The 15,859-nt window shown below is 36.8% G+C and overlaps 5 protein-coding genes across 5 annotated transcripts; 4 read left to right on the top strand and 1 right to left on the bottom strand.

Moving 5' to 3' along the window:
* Positions 1-533: 533 nt before the first annotated feature.
* On the top strand, positions 534-3,345 carry LOC114528392 (probable serine/threonine-protein kinase DDB_G0278665). Its single transcript, XM_028550011.1, has 7 exons — positions 534-1,388; positions 1,835-2,248; positions 2,385-2,459; positions 2,575-2,631; positions 2,902-3,042; positions 3,151-3,243; positions 3,339-3,345. The coding sequence occupies exons 1-7, from the start codon at positions 730-732 to the stop codon at positions 3,343-3,345; spliced, it is 1,446 nt and encodes a 481-aa protein (XP_028405812.1). The 5' UTR covers positions 534-729.
* LOC114528616 lies at positions 3,311-5,099 on the top strand. The gene is given in 4 exon segments (XM_028550283.1): positions 3,311-3,602; positions 3,759-4,027; positions 4,097-4,913; positions 4,916-5,099. Coding segments are annotated over 4 exon segments (1,494 nt in total). The 5' UTR covers positions 3,311-3,355; the 3' UTR covers positions 5,077-5,099.
* Positions 5,100-9,665: 4,566 nt separating this feature from the next.
* LOC114528629 lies at positions 9,666-12,373 on the top strand. The gene is made up of 6 exons (XM_028550298.1): positions 9,666-9,827; positions 11,294-11,318; positions 11,679-11,741; positions 11,833-11,892; positions 12,000-12,074; positions 12,177-12,373. The coding sequence occupies exons 1-6, from the start codon at positions 9,681-9,683 to the stop codon at positions 12,182-12,184; spliced, it is 378 nt and encodes a 125-aa protein (XP_028406099.1). The 5' UTR covers positions 9,666-9,680; the 3' UTR covers positions 12,185-12,373.
* Positions 12,374-12,480: 107 nt separating this feature from the next.
* Positions 12,481-13,984, bottom strand: LOC114528627. Its single transcript, XM_028550296.1, has 4 exons — positions 13,929-13,984; positions 13,536-13,857; positions 12,873-12,976; positions 12,481-12,689 (listed from the first exon to the last, which is right to left on the bottom strand). The coding sequence occupies exons 1-4, from the start codon at positions 13,968-13,970 to the stop codon at positions 12,642-12,644; spliced, it is 516 nt and encodes a 171-aa protein (XP_028406097.1). The 5' UTR covers positions 13,971-13,984; the 3' UTR covers positions 12,481-12,641.
* Positions 13,985-14,014: 30 nt separating this feature from the next.
* On the top strand, positions 14,015-15,805 carry LOC114528628 (protein archease-like). The gene is made up of 9 exons (XM_028550297.1): positions 14,015-14,126; positions 14,206-14,230; positions 14,316-14,326; positions 14,542-14,573; positions 14,710-14,788; positions 14,877-14,959; positions 15,053-15,105; positions 15,174-15,210; positions 15,288-15,805. Exons 1-9 carry the CDS (start codon positions 14,093-14,095, stop codon positions 15,375-15,377), a joined length of 444 nt encoding a protein of 147 aa, XP_028406098.1. The 5' UTR covers positions 14,015-14,092; the 3' UTR covers positions 15,378-15,805.
* The last annotated feature ends 54 nt before the right edge of the window (positions 15,806-15,859 follow it).

Genomic DNA, 15,859 nt, shown 5'->3' on the forward strand with positions numbered 1-15,859 from the left:
AGGAGGAAACCTAAACTAAACTAAATTTATTTATACTGGATAGCTATCTCTTAGCGCGAGGTCATCACAGTAAATGAACAGTTCTATCACACGACTGTAGTCACACGAATGACACGATGGTGACGGGTGGTCTGCACTTCCTTTGAAGACCGGCATGGTGGAAAGTGCGGAGTGCGGAGTACGGAGTCGGAGTACGGAGTGCGGAGTACGGAGTCGGAGTACGGAGTCGGAGTACGGAGTCGGAGTACGGAGTCTGAATTAGACTCCGTACTTTCCACCGTGCCGGGGGGATCGGTGGAAAACACGGAGTCTGTGCTAAAAGTAATTGTAAACGCTTGACATTCGATTCTAACTTGACTCCGTATTTTCCACCGTGCCGGGGGGATCGGTGGAAAACACGGAGTCTGTGATAAAAGTAATTGTAAACGCTTGACATTCGATTCTAACTTGACTCCGTATTTTCCACCGTGCCGGGGGGATCGGTGGAAAACACGGAGTCTGTGATAAAAGTAATTGTAAACGCTTGACATTCATATAAATGAAAGTCGATTAAATAATATAAGTTACAGGAAACATCTGGGCAACTTTAGTGAAAGTGTTACTCTCGCAAGTTAATGTGCGATGTCCGTTTAGAATTTGGCATTTAAGTAGCTCATTAATCAAAACATTGGTTTTGAATTTCACTCAAGCTAACTGTTAGGTACCTCGTGTTGTTAGTGACCTCTAGCAATGGCCTTTAAACTGCCATCAATACGCGTTTTACCGCGCAAGCTTAATTGCAATCTACCGACTTTTGATTATAAAGAACTTAGAAGCATGGAATTTATCGGACAAGGTGGTTTTGGTTTTGTTTACAAAGCCCATTACAGGAAAGAAACGGTCGTCGTGAAAAAGAATGCCGGTGAGTCAAGAGAAGACGAAGATGTGTTTTTAAAGGAGGCGAAACTCATACACTCCTTTCGTCATGAAAATATTGTTGGTTTCAAAGGATTTTGCCATTCACCATGTGCCATGCTGTTAGAGTACGTGTATTTTGATTTCTCCCCGTTTGGAGACTCAAAAGTTATTAGCAACTTGGGTGACTTCTTAAATCACATGGACCGTATTGATGGCTTCGAAAATTTTGATGATAAACTTCATGGTAAGATTTGTAGCGATATCGCTAATGGACTTTCATACTTGCACGAGAGAGATACGGCCCATAGAGATTTGAAACCGAAGAACATCTTGGTTTGCAACAGTCACTACTGCCACATTAATGAAGATGAGCAGCGATGCGTGATTTTTGAAAAATCTCCTATAATTTGTAAACTTGCTGACTTTGGCGAAAGCAAATCTAGCCAAATACAAACTGCGATCATTAATTCAACAACAAGGCGCGTAGACAGGTAAGTTTTCATGTTGTGTATTATTCTTTGTCTGACTCGGATAGACCATTCCCATATGGTTTAAGTATATAAATAATAAAGAGAAAAAAACAGCGGTAAATGCTGTGTAAAAGAAAATCGTGTATATTCAATTCAAATACTCATTTGGACATGTTCAGTTCTCGCGTAAAATCTCAGAAAACGCTAAAAGAATTGGTAAATATTTCACTAACCATAAAAATAACCCAAATAGCACCCATTTAAGGCTCTATTAATATAGTAATATAGAGTTGAGCATGAGCCGCAACGGACTTGAAATAAGTCTCATACATGATTTCATACGTGACGTCATCGTTTACTCTCTCCACTATGCGTAACCGTACAAAAATAATGTTTCGCCGAAACAACAGTAAAGCAATGAGTAAAGGTGTATTTTACTTATTTCGCTATTGCATTAAAACCTTTAGAGGGACTCCTTTGTTCATGGCGCCGGAGATTTTAGTTAAGGCTTCAAGATTGCAGTCTGCTTCATTCAAAGACCTGAAGCAAATCGATATGTGGGCATTTGGCATGATTTTGTTCTGCATAGCGAATCCTGATTTGAAGTATCCGTACCAGTTGGATATTAATCATGGCACAAGCTTCATCGACCAACTGCAGGAATTGTTAATAAAGAAAAAACATCCTACAGGATCTCCCAAGTACAGAGAAATGCGAAGTACAAAATGGCTACTTATTCAAAAAGTATTTGAAGCTTCTACCAGCTTTGATCCTTCTCAAAGACCATCGGCGGAGCATGTGAAACAGCAATTCAGTGCTGTTCAACAGATTAATGACCAAGACCAAACAATCAGTAACAGAAACACAGACGAGAACACAAGGTGCTAAGATTTGCATGCATGTTCATTTAAACATTTTTTTCATGTTGGTTAGCTCTTTATTGGAATATGTGTAGTCCCTTTAACTTCGAAGCATTCTATATTAATTCGACTGTTTTGATTTTTTTGTTATTAATAGCAAGAGTACTGAGCAACGTAATGAGAAGGAAGTTACAGGTCTAAGTGATAAATCAGAATCTCCAATGTTATTCAGGTACTGAATAATATAGAAGTGCGTATCTAAGACTAAGACTTATTGTCTATATCCTGAGTGTTTCTCCTCTAGACGTAAAATTAAATTAAAATTATTATTAAATTTCCTGATTTAGAAGCGCTAGACAAGTGATAGATTTGACAAATCCGTCGAGTCCTTCTGAAGATGTCAGGTATATATCAAATTTATTACTCTCTCTTGGATGGCTTTCTATAATTTCTTGGAAAAGCTTCCGAACTTTCCTCGGTAACACATGCACAGTTTGAGCTTATTAATTTATTGCTTGAATTGAACGTTGAAAAAAATACCATGAACCAAGTTTGCATTTCTATTTTATACGCTAGAAGCAATTTTGAAAGTTCATCTCGCATGTGACGTTGTCAAAATTGTAGTTAATAATGAGGCTGGAAAACTGTAACTAACTGTATTCTAACTGTAAAAGGAAAACCTCAATGGCTGAATCCAAACTGATTGATGTCGGGGGCTTAAAAAGTAGAGACGAAGATGCAGCGCTAACATATAGTGAAATGGATTTTAACAGCAGCAATGAGTCTACAGATTCAATTTTCGAGAATGTCTTAAGGTAAATTAGATTTTAACTTGAGAATTAACATTATGAGATGTATGCCGCAGGACGAATGTTATAAAGTGCACTTTTTCTTAATTTATTTAAAATGATGCTTTGTTTTAGAAGAAGAACGAGAGTGGATAGCACCGATGAAAGTAGCGATGCAGATACATCCGACAGCATCGACTATTACAAAGGAAATCTTCTTCTTCCTGTGTTCTCTAGAAACAAGAAAGTTCTTTCTCCTCATGATGAGATGCACTTGCTCTACAATATTGGAAAGCCTAACAGCTCTGTCTCTTCTGCAATAGTGTGTAGCCATCAACCAATGTGCGTTGAGCACCACGTCTCCTTCATTGTAGACCTTGAAGCCTTGAAGTCAAATAGTGATATCAAGTGTGACGATGCAGGAAGTTGGCAAAACAACAGTAACGACAAATTTGGGTTTCAAAGAGATGGCGATGAATGGATTCAATGTGCTAGGTCAGATGAAGAAGTTCATCTCAAAAGGGAATATTATTGTTTAAAAGATGGTATGAAAGACGACTTCAGAAAACGAATCGATACGATAATTTGTAAGTACAAACATATTTAATCTTCTTCCAATAGTTGGACGTTTAGTATATAGAAGTTAGTGCATAATACCACGATCACGCAAGAGATGTGTATGGGCGCAAATACTGAGAAAACAATTTGATTAAATATACTGTATGCATGTTATCACGTCGCAGGGCCTGAAGGTGAAATCCACAGATATTGTCTGGTCCAATACTCGTTCAAAGGGGGAAAGGAACATCCAATTCTTCAACGACAACATAAAAACGCCAAATCAGAGTCACGTGGTCCATACGTCCGAACATGGGAGAGTACGAAAGCCCTTCTGAAAGAAAAAATGGGTGAAATGAATCCACGTGAGGTCGTGCACAAGACCGTAGCAGAGGATTTTGGAGGAATTTCCAGTTGTTCTGGTATAGGAATGGTGCCTCGAGATAGACAACAGGTAACTCATAAATACAAAATTTCCATATTGCGCGTTAAAGAAGAATTTAATATGTAATTTTACGTACAGGTTAAGGATTTTTCAAGAAATAAAAAGAAAAGTAAACGGCAAAGGAAAACACTATCAGAAGACGCCAACGACGATGATCCTTGGTTTCGCCTACTCGGAGAAAGCAAAAAGCAAGCGTCAAATAGAAGTACAGCCTTTATAAGAGATGTAAGAGTCGCACCTGAGCCGCTTTGTGTTATGACGTCGGACAGGCAATTAAATGACCTAAAGCGGTTCTGCTGCAATCCCGTAGAATTTCGTCCATTTACCGTGGATCCAACCTTTGATATTGGACATTACAATGTCACGCCAATAACTTATCAACATCTGCTGCTCGAAAACAGACGCGACGGAAAGCACCCATCTTTAATCGGCCCAGTTTTACTTCACAATAAGAAAACAGAAGAAACGTATTCAAGCTTCAGTGCAACACTGAAAACACTGGAACCAGGTTTACGGGACCTATTGGCATTCGGCACGGATGATGAACAGGCCCTCATCTCAGGGTTTCGAAACAACTTTGATCGATCAATTAACTTGCTTTGCGAATTACATTTGCAGAAAAATGTCGAAAGGAAGCTGCAAGAATTGCAAATCCCAAAACAAAGTAAAGTTGAAATCATCACCGATATATTTGGCAGGAGGCATAGCGATATTGTAGAAAGTGGATTAACGGATGCCAAGAGTGCGGAAGCGTTCGATACAATGCTGGTTAATCTAAAGGAGAGATGGTCTTCCCTTCATACTAAAGGCCAAGTCTTTTATGACTGGTTTGTCTCCAGAAAACGTGATGAATTCATCAATTCCGTTATCAGTATAGTACGCCAAAGAGCTGGTCTAGGTTGTCCTCCTGATCGTTTCACAACAAACCGATCAGAACAAACGAATCGGTCGATCCAAGAATTTGTGAAATCCGAGTGCAAAAGCGCAAAGAAAATCGACGAATTCACCTTCTCTGTTTGTTTGTCGAAACTTGTCAATCAACAGAAACAAGAGGTTGAGTTAGCTGTTCTTGGCCGTGGAGAGTACAAACTTAGAGAGAAATTTAAACATCTCGAAGTATCAAGCCAAGAATGGGAATCCATGAGAGAAGAGCAAAAGAAAAATGCTTTGCAGAAACTCCACACGGTTCCTTTGGAGGAAGCGTCTTCCAGTATAGTCAGCATCACCGAAGTTGTCCGAGGTTCCGACAACGCCATATTGCAAATGTTCCTGGAAAAAAGGATAGATTGGATTCCACATGAAATTCTCTCAAGCATTGTTCAGAAAGCTCTTGCTTTAATCGAGAAAGAGGGAGCAGTTTTATCGCATGGAAGTGATACGATGGTTGTGGAATCTGCAACTAATCCACGGAAGCCTCACGTCGTGAATCTGTTTCCAAATGGAAAGGTGGAATGCGATTGTCCCGGCTTTTCTTCCTCGTCCGTTTGCGCGCACACTGTTTCCGCCAGCATAAAGCAAAAGAAGATCGCGGACTTCATTAAGTGGCTTTCGTGCACCAAGCGCAATGCTGGTGGAGTTAATTTCTCCAAAGCTATAACTTTTGGAATGCCAAAAGGTCGAGGGAGAAAGGGTGAGAAAGCGCCAAGAAGGGTTGGTAGAAACAAAGCGAGCAAAGAAGTTTCGAGAGTTATACCTCGGGTCAGTGACAAGAGGAATGAGACTGATCGCCATACCCCCGATGATTCCACTTTGGCACCACAACCTTTTGTTCCCTTATCCTTACATGCTCCATCAATAATACCTCACCCTGCGACGCAAATATCTCGACTTGAGAGCCAACAACCATCTGTGAGTTATATCCGCCAGCGCCGCAATTCCCTGATGGACCACACACATCATCTTGGGTTCCTCAGTTACTACCTTGCACACCAGGCTTCCCAACACCAAATCCTGGGCAATTCATGCTTTATCTTCTGCAGTTTTGTCCAAGTCAAACGTCTGTTTGCTTTGGATGCGGGAACCCACTAAAACGCAATGGTGTTGTACCTGAAGCTCCGAATGATTTGGTGATTGTGTCAAAGATGGCCAGAGAATGGATGTCCCAAGGGAGAGTATGCCATAAACTTTCAAACGTTTACTTTCATTGCTTTAGAGGATGTGTTCTGAGAAAGGAGGCTAGATTTGTAAGAGGAATTTGCGTCATTCCACAAGAAATCAAGCCACACCTTCTTCCCATTCACTACCACTTCATTGAAATGAACTTATAGTTTGTCTTTCCTAAATGTTTGCATGGCAACTTTAATAATTAAATTAACTTTTAGGTACACCACGTAAGTATTCAATACTGCAAAGCTTTCGGTCCGTTAACCCGGACCTTCATCCTTTGCACTGATAAGATCCGGGTTAACAGACCGAAAGCTTTTCACTATTTAATATTTACGTGGTGTACCTACAAGTTAATTTAATTATAATTGTTTATTTAAATTATAATTATGTCATTTATTGCATTATTTTAAAGATTGATATTCAGTGGCGTAACCAGCATTGATAATTGGGGGGGGGGGCATATTCATATATTCATGTTAACAGACTGTGAAAACAATTGCCGGAATAGAAATTTAAAAGAAATTAATCCTGCGTATCACAAAATATATGAATATGCCCTCCTCCCCAAATTATCGTTATGGTTACGCCACTGGCAGTTGAGATTATTACTCCATCAATCAAAACGAATGGCATTTTCGTACATAAAAAAAGTTCTTGTTATGTTCAAAGTTGAGGGTAATATAATGCTAAAATAAAGAAACTTTTCCTTAAAGAAAGCAGCGCTTGCCCTACAAGTACTTTAAGCAGAAATACTGCGTTTTCTGACTCTATAGTTAGAATCTAATTATTAGTTATTACACTATTTTAAACATTGAGATAATTACTCTTTTAATAAACGGAATAAACGGAATGATTATTTTCATATATAATTAAATTAAAATTATTTATATATTAAAAGCCCAACAATTACTTTTATCACAGACTCCGTGTTTTCCACCGATCCCCCCGGCACGGTGGAAAATACGGAGTCAAGTTAGAATCGAATGTCAAGCGTTTACAATTACTTTTATTACAGACTCCGTGTTTTCCACCGATCTCCCTGGCACGGTGGAAAGTACGGAGTCAAGTTATAATCGAATGTCAAGCGTTTACAATTACTTTTAGCACAGACTCCGTGTTTTCCACCGATCCCCCCGGCACGGTGGAAAGTACGGAGTCTAATTCAGACTCCGTACTCCGACTCCGTACTCCGACTCCGTACTCCGCACTCCGTACTTTCCACCATGCCTTGAAGACCCTCCACTCGTGGTAAACTGATGGCAAACAATCTGTCATCGCGTGCGTGGGCACGTTATGACAACAGAAAAATGTATATTCAAATATTCCGACCGATAATGCCATATTATATAAGCTTCTAAAAGTTCTTCCATGGTATCTTTCTCTTGAGAAAAATCAGGGTTTCAATATTCTCTTCTATAAAGTCTAAGATTTCGCCGACCAGTCTCAGGAACCGAGCGAGAATAATTCAAAGGAATTTCAATTATTTCCGTTGGTGTGTCGCGATAGCGTCAGAAAGGAACCAGAACATCAATACAGACCCAATAACAGAATTAAAAAAATTATTCACTATTAACACTTCGACTTATTTTGAATATTGGAAAAGCAGTTCAGACGAAAATGCAATTGTTTAGATTGCGTTTGTTTCCATTTGTAATATGAGAAGAATTTACCATCGACCCTTAGGCATTTGTCCATCTTTCCAGCGAAAAACACCTTGTTTTCATTAAATTTTTCGGCTTTCAACCAGTTCGAATCAGTTGAGTTCGGGTGAAATCGAGTCTATTCTATGTTTTGTAATCCCAGTATTTGCGCTTATGATTTCGGATGTCGGGTATTATAACGAGTCATGACAAGTTAATCCTTCCAGATCTTTTAATACCTTAATATTTACGAGATTCATTTGCTCTAATTTTTGTTCAACCAGCCGACAGTTTAAAAAATAAAATAAAAAAGAAAAAACCGATGAGACCATCTTGAAGACATGCGGGCATACCATACCATATGATATGGATAAACGCGAAACATCTATTGAAGTTCGTTTGTTTTCGATCATATTTCAAAATCATCAAAATCATCGATCAAACATTTACTTTGGTCGGTTCTTATCCTTACGTTTCAACGACCTGAGGCCAGTTGTACAGATGTGATAACCTTCGTATTAACCGTGCACTGTCATGAGTTTTTAGGCTTTATCATTCGTGTCAATCTGTGAGGTTTAGTCGGGCAAATATGCATTCTATTTACGCTGTGAAATGATTTGAACTGATCGGATAAAGTAGGCGTAAGGCGTGACAACTTGGTATGAAGATTGCCCTGGATCATATGACAGTGAAGGTCATTTCTGTCAGTTTAGCATTCAGTGTTTATGTCAAAACATAAAGTCGTTTATAGATGAAATAAGAAGGTTTCGGTGAAAAAATTTTTGACATTTCATTGCATATAATGACTACTCTTTCGAGTTCCGACTCTATGAAATATGAGCCTTTGGGCCCAACAGATATCACAATTCTCGTTGAAAGATATAAGGCAAGATTTCCAGATCTTTGTCACTTGAAGCACCAAAGTTAGGTTATATGTACTTTTTGCATCCATAGATACGATTGTCTGCTGAAAATAACCATATTGTAAACATTGCATGTAATCTACGTCTTTGTCTAGGACAGGCGTTTTAGATATGACAGAACTATACAAATAAATTGAAGCTAGCGTCGTTTTTGGAGAACGAGGATTGCCAGAAACCTTTTAGAGGAAGTGGGAAGAGTCGTGAGAAGACGTGCAATTCTTTTTTCTTACATGAAAGAAAAGCATCGTGACACTGTGACAGCTGCTTGTAATATCTAATAGTCGGTTTTGTTTGAAAAATTCAGCCTGAAATATGCAAAAGAAAGCGCTCGATGTTTTGGACCAAGTGTCTTGTCGCGAGACTCAGTATCACGTCAATATTTGATCTTGGATACGAAGATTTTAACCAGCATTCTCATGTCAATATGATATGTTTACCACGCTGTTATTATTATTCATAGACTAATAGTATCTCATTTGGTAAGGTTTCTTGCAGGAATTTACTGCCCAATAGTGTATCGAAATCTTCACTATCATGTTCTTGCGTGTTTGAAATCGTATTTCTTACGAAAATGAAAAAAAAGGTAGTATTCCAAAGTTCGATTTCCCGGTGTTCATGCATGCCATATTTCATTTTCACAGGAAGTCAATACGGTTTAAATTATTGATTTCGGCTGACTTGGGATAGGACTAAACACGAAAATCGATCTTTGTTTGACTAATGTTCAAAATATAAGCCATGCAAAGTATCATATTTACCATAAGCTATCGCGCATTTGAAGTTCAAATGACTACAACAATGTCTCAACAATGCTGGACAATTTCTTTTAGCGATAAGCATGTATAATTTATTGCGTATATTTTGCTTAATGAGCTTTTTTCATACGCAGTTTGACCAACTGACATTTGAGTTCAATTTGCGCAAAAACCGGGGGTGACTGGTATTTGCACGTGCTTGTCAGCTGCGCATAGTTTTGTCCGTTTAGCCAATCAAATGCGGCGTAGGTCATGTGACTGGGTTGGGAATTATTGTGGAATTGTCTGCGCGTCGGTCAACGATCATTTTCAACGCACACCCTCAAGTCGTCGTTTGTATTCGTATCGCAGAGAGCTTTTGTCGTTTCCTCAACAAACAAATAAGGTAAGGATACTATGTATTTGGTGGTATATGAATCCAATAGCTAATAAACTTGTAAAATATATGATTAGCTTATGGGAATAGGCAATGCTAAACGTTCTTGTAGACGCTGTACTAAAATCTGAAAGCCGGTGTCCTTCAATCGAGATTATTTGATTTTAAAATTATCTTCGTTTCTATTCCCACTATTACATCTAGTGCTGTTGAATTTGTACAAATAGCGTTGTATATCGACATTCACGCGTTTATTCCTGAGGTTTCCGCAATTTGTTTGTACCTAGAGGATTTGCGCGCAAAAATGCTTGACATAAATGGGGTGTTGTCCCATGGCGATCTCTTTGTTGCTGCTTGTACTTTCTACACGACGTTGCATAGAACTGCTATTGTCTAGGATATTTATTTCGAAATAATCCTGCTGGAATATTGCGTCAAATATCGTCTTTTTAAACGATACGTGTATCATGGGAATTTGTAAAGCGAGGCCCGAGAAGCACATGGTGCTTAAACTATCAGTATCGGAAAGGCAATCCCTCAACCGTTCGGCATGATTGGGTCTATTTTACTTTCACAGCAGCCGGAATTAATGTTTATGGGATAAAGAAAATGTTTTCGATGAATGATTATTGGAGCAATATGTAAATAAGGCCTTGTGTTCAACATATTGAATATCAGATAAGCGCTGTTTTGTAGCAATCTGGTGTTCTAGTTTTACTATATATGACTTTAATAATCATCAAATTCTTCATATTTTCAAACACTTACCATGTCTGAGTCTTACTTCATTTTGCTTTTTAAATTATTTTTCCTTGAAAGCAAATACAGGTGAAATTTGAAAGGCCCTCTTCAATAATCGCGCTACGAAATTGTGTTTTGACTACGGTCAAGCATTAAGTCTTCACGAAAAGATATATAAACGGTTCTAAAAATTATGGCTTGGTCATCCTGTTGTGTAGAAAGAAGATTGTTCATTGACTTTAGTCCTTCGTGTGTTAAACAAATTAGTGAACCAACGCTTTGAAGGCGTGTTATTCTTCCTTGACGAACGCGCAAGTTAAGGGTTGAACAAATTGCCGTTTTCTTTTAAATCCTTTGTGTAAAACCGCGGGAATGCTTGCTATGCCTAAAAGCTTTTAAAAATGCGTTTATATTCAGTATTCGTAAAGTGATATTGACTTTTGAACTTGTGGATTTTGGACGGCCCCAAAAGAGACGTGCCTGTCACTTTTTCAAAGGTGTAATGTTACAAAACTATTTCTTTCACTTACCCGACAAGCATTCAAGAGCGCACTAGAAACTACACTAACATAATAGCATTGTGTAAAAAGCGACAAATTTACGATTCCCTTGTTGTCCAAGTAAAAGCTATGATGTTAATATTCTTTCGTCGCAGCACATACTGTAACAATTGTAGAAATAGATTTTACTTCGCAGGTTTTCCAAATTAACATTTAAATTTCCTTTTATTTTAGATGAAGACCTCCCTTGTAATCTTGTGTATGTATTCCTTTAATTTTGTATTATTTATGTAAGAGATATTGAGATAAATATTGAGAAAGCTTCTGAGAGCTTTACAGCACTTAAACCAGGCTTTCAAGGCATTTATATGATTTATTGCACAAAGATGTTTATAGCAATATTTAGACTTTGATAAATACTGTAATTTCTGGCAAAGAAAACTGCTTTGATGATTAAAGATTGGGACATTTTAGAAGTGTGAAACATCATTAAGATGCATCCTTCAGCACTTCAAAAAAGACCCATGCAATTGTTATATAAACAAATCTGTGTCCAAAAAGCTTCATTTTCATCCAAGTGAATTTTGTTAATGCTCTTTCTTTAAATTATGATTTGCAGGTGTTGTCCTATGTATGGTTGTATATGTTAACTGCCAAAATGGTACTACTACTGTTACTGGAGGTTTGATAATCCTTTATAATCATTTATAATCATGGATCTTATTTTTGTTGCAATGCAATACCAAACGACCCTCTCTGCTTCTATGTTTCAGCTGCTCCAGCAATGAGTCCTATGGCGTCCTCATCTGTAGCTCCTACAAACAAAACAACAAGTAAGTCATAGTTACAACTCTAAAAAACCACTAGCTTGGTTATTTTAAACCATAAAGCAAGGGTTTTTTTAAAACATTAGTTTCTGATACAATTTTTCTCCACACAGAAAAAACAACAAAATCTGGTGCTGATAGTGTGAAATCGATGTTTGCTGTAGTTGTACCTTTTATATATTTTCTTGGTATGTATGATATTAATAATTTCCTATTTTTCTTCCTATATATATTTTTTTCCCTACCAATTTATTTTGTGTATTAATATTATATTTCTGTTTTTGTTTCAGTCTGCTGAACTTGTAATTCTCTAGCGAGAGTTTGAACCACAATAGCTTGTATGATACAAACTTGAGTTTTTAATATTGTGCTTGATATTATATATACATAAATATATATAAATATGTGTTCATATTATTGTCATTTGTGATAGCAGAATTATTACATAATCTTTAGTCATTGGAGAAAATTACAAGAAAATACTAAGTTTGTTATCCTATTTTGTTTCAATGTTTTTGATGCTAATATTGTATGTATGGAAGAAATCTACTTAAATTTGTGCTGTATTTTTCTTGAAAAAGCAGTGGGGTAAGTTATGAAGGTGTTAATTATCTTGGGGGAAGGAAGTATTAGACATTTCTCCAAATTAATTTCCTAGATGTGAAGTAAATTAATCTTTTTAATAACTTTTTTACATCAAAATCCATACAGCAATTATCCATTTCATATATTTATAAGATTGTCCTTGATGAAAGTTAATTGGTACTTGCTTGTATGTTCATATTCTCCTTCACTTTCAAATACTAAAAATAGGAAATATATAAGAAATGTTGACACCTTCACAACAATTCACCATAGTTGTGATACATGCTATTAAGGAACTAGCTAAAGGTTGTGGTTTCGAATCCCACATCGTTCAACTCTTGTGAATTGTGTATTAGTAGGCTGGGCAGAAAATGGTATTGCAAATGTATCTTGATACTTGCATTTATTCTGCTTTCAATTGCTTGCTCAATCCAGAGTAATTCCATAGTTAAATCTTCACGGAGTTTAAACAGAGATGTCTTGTTGTTTGGATAAAATATTTCATCTGAAATGTTGAAAAGCAACGTTTATGCAAGGGATGCAATTAAATGTATAAAGGTAATTTATAAACATTCTCAACTGGAGGGTCTCTCATCAGAAGAGGTTTTGAAAGTATTTGAGAGGACTCTTAGGCATATAGAAAGTTAGCAGTGACTGGAATGTACTTCAGTAATCTATCATGAATTGTGACTGTACTGTACTTCAGTAGTCTCATGAATTGTGACAAGGTATTGGTATTGACATCCTCTTTTGATGAAGGTCCTTAGTTTCATTTCTGACATGGTAATTATACAATATATTGGGGTGACAATAGAGACAATGAACTTGGATATATGTACACCTTCAGCAATGCAAAGTGTGAATGGGTATCAGGAAACAATGATCGACACAAGATGAGAGGAGGGATATCCCACCTTTTCTGAGTCTGGGTATGGTGTCAATGTTCATTTGTCTAGAATCATTTGGCAATACTGATCCAACAGTTTCATTATCGCCAGAACTTGTATTTTCATTAGTCTGTATTTTGCTGTTATTTGAAGTGAAATTAACTATATTGTTTGTACTTTCAAAGTCTCCCTCAGGAGCCAATATATCTTTGTCACAAGTTTCATTTTTGCAAAATTCTATTTTTGGTTTGAAATGATCTCTTGCAATATCAGTGTCCACATTTGACTCGCTAACTGTCAATTGCTGTCCATTCTCAGGCAATACATCATATTTTCCCGTAGTTTTAAAATCCGCATGATGTACAGTTGGTAAACAAAGTTTTGAATCGGTTTTCCAACGGACCTTAGCACTGTGCCCCTCAAAACACATTACAATCTCATCGTATTCCTGTTTCAGCCGCAAAAACTTTCTTCTGACCAAAAACCCACGAACAACCGCCTAAATACGAGAAAACCACATCAAACTACAACAGATGAACAAGGGGAGGGCAGAATTGAGAGAAATTATACCTGTATTTTTACAACAGGATTTCGTCCTTCAAAATTCGCCATTTTTATGTACAATACCTGTTACTACTTTCGATGTTTCCCCCCGGTATATTCTATTATTTCAGGTATATTTTATTATATGAACAAATCTTTCAGGGGGGTGAATACTGAAAAATATTTCGAATATGGCCGACGAGGAAAGAGAAATAAAATATGAGTGTAGGTATATTCTGGTGTTTATTTGGCGTTTTTGTGCGTAAATATATTTTAATAGAAGAAACTGTTTCTTTTGTTTCAGATCTCGACCACACAGCTGATGTACAGTAAGTGGTTTTTGAATTGTACATTTTGTATTTGTCTCAGTTTATAAATTTATTATTAAAACATTTCTTTCATTTGTTTTTCAAGATTACATGCTTGTATCTTTTTCTATGCCCGAGATTTAGAATCGGGAAAGTGTAGAATTAGTGATAGGATTAGACTGAATCTTTATGAAATATGAAGGGGCATGTTTTGTTGACTTAAATATCAAATGACAAGGGTCACATTTTGACATTCTGTTAAAAGTTATGCATGTTTGTCAGACATTCCTCCCTGTGAGAAAAAGGGTTAAATTTTCTTAACAATGCTCAAGGGGGCGATGATCTGAAAGAAGCCTTTGAACAGGTCAGTGTCTTTGACTTGTTCAACATTTGTGTGTAAGGCTCTACCTGTTTATATTTAGATATATATCAACTTGTTTTATAAAACAAAATCTCCTTTATATACAGTAAACTTGATTTCTTATTCCTCATGACTCTAGGTTGGCCTGGCTATGTATGGTTATATGACTGAACTATCCACAGTTGATGTGGAAAGGACAGAAACCATCCAAGCAGAAGGTTTTGTTTATTTCTTTATGTATTAACAATATATTCATTTCAAAGGAGTGTCAAAATCAAGTTAAAAAACAATGATTCATGTTTCCAGGTGATGACATCTTGTCTCTTCTCTTCCATTTTCTTGATGAATTGCTTTTCCTATTTTGTGCTGAGCCTTTTTTCATTGGAAAGGTAGATGTTGGATGCTTCGTTTTGTTTCACTGCTTCGTAAAAGTACATTCTCTCATCTTTCTAGCGACTCATTCAATATTTTTTATTACCAAGGAAATTGAAATCACAGAGTTTGATAAAGAAAACTTTACAATCAAAGCCACTGTGTAAGTAGTATTTGAATGATTGTCAACACATTATACTTTATTAATAAGATATTCTGTCCTTTTTTTAGACAAGGAGAAACATTTGATTTAGACAAACATCCACAGGTATTGGATTGTTGGAGCTGTTCATTCATATCTCTGTACATCTTAAAAGATTTGATCAGCATTTTTGTGTTTTTTAGGGAACAGAAGTGAAGGCTATAACATATTCAAACATGCAAGTTTTTGATGATCAAGAAAAGCATGAAGTCTATGTGATTATTGATATTTAACAGGAGAAATAATCAAGTATCACTGAAATGAATCAAGTTTTTGAATGCCACATCAAATGAGGCACTCATTTGGACAAACATCAGCATCTCCCTGGGAGGAAGCTGTGATCTCAGGACTCCCTTCAATATTCTTCCAATTTGAAGTGGATGGAAAGAAAATAAAGGATGATGAAAGGTGAGCTGGAAAACTCTGAACAATGTGATCATCTCCAAGAATTTATGAAGACATTTTCATGAAATAAACTATAGTATTACTCAAACACTGACATTCTTAAAAATTGCATCTGATCTAACATAATACTAACATGGGTTGACCATTCCAAAAAATTGATTTTTTTAAGAGAGGGAACTCAAGTGTAGTGACTGTAGTCTGACTGTAAACTCTAATAATTATTATTAATATCAATAAAATTTCATGCAAATTGTTACTTTTAGCCTCTATTCCATGTTATTCCCCGCTACCTCAATCCCCCATCGGTATT

This window comes from Dendronephthya gigantea, unplaced genomic scaffold (assembly GCF_004324835.1).
Source record: "Dendronephthya gigantea isolate DGI-Jeju-01 unplaced genomic scaffold, DenGig_1.0 000050F, whole genome shotgun sequence".
Classification (NCBI taxonomy): domain Eukaryota; kingdom Metazoa; phylum Cnidaria; class Anthozoa; order Malacalcyonacea; family Nephtheidae; genus Dendronephthya; species Dendronephthya gigantea.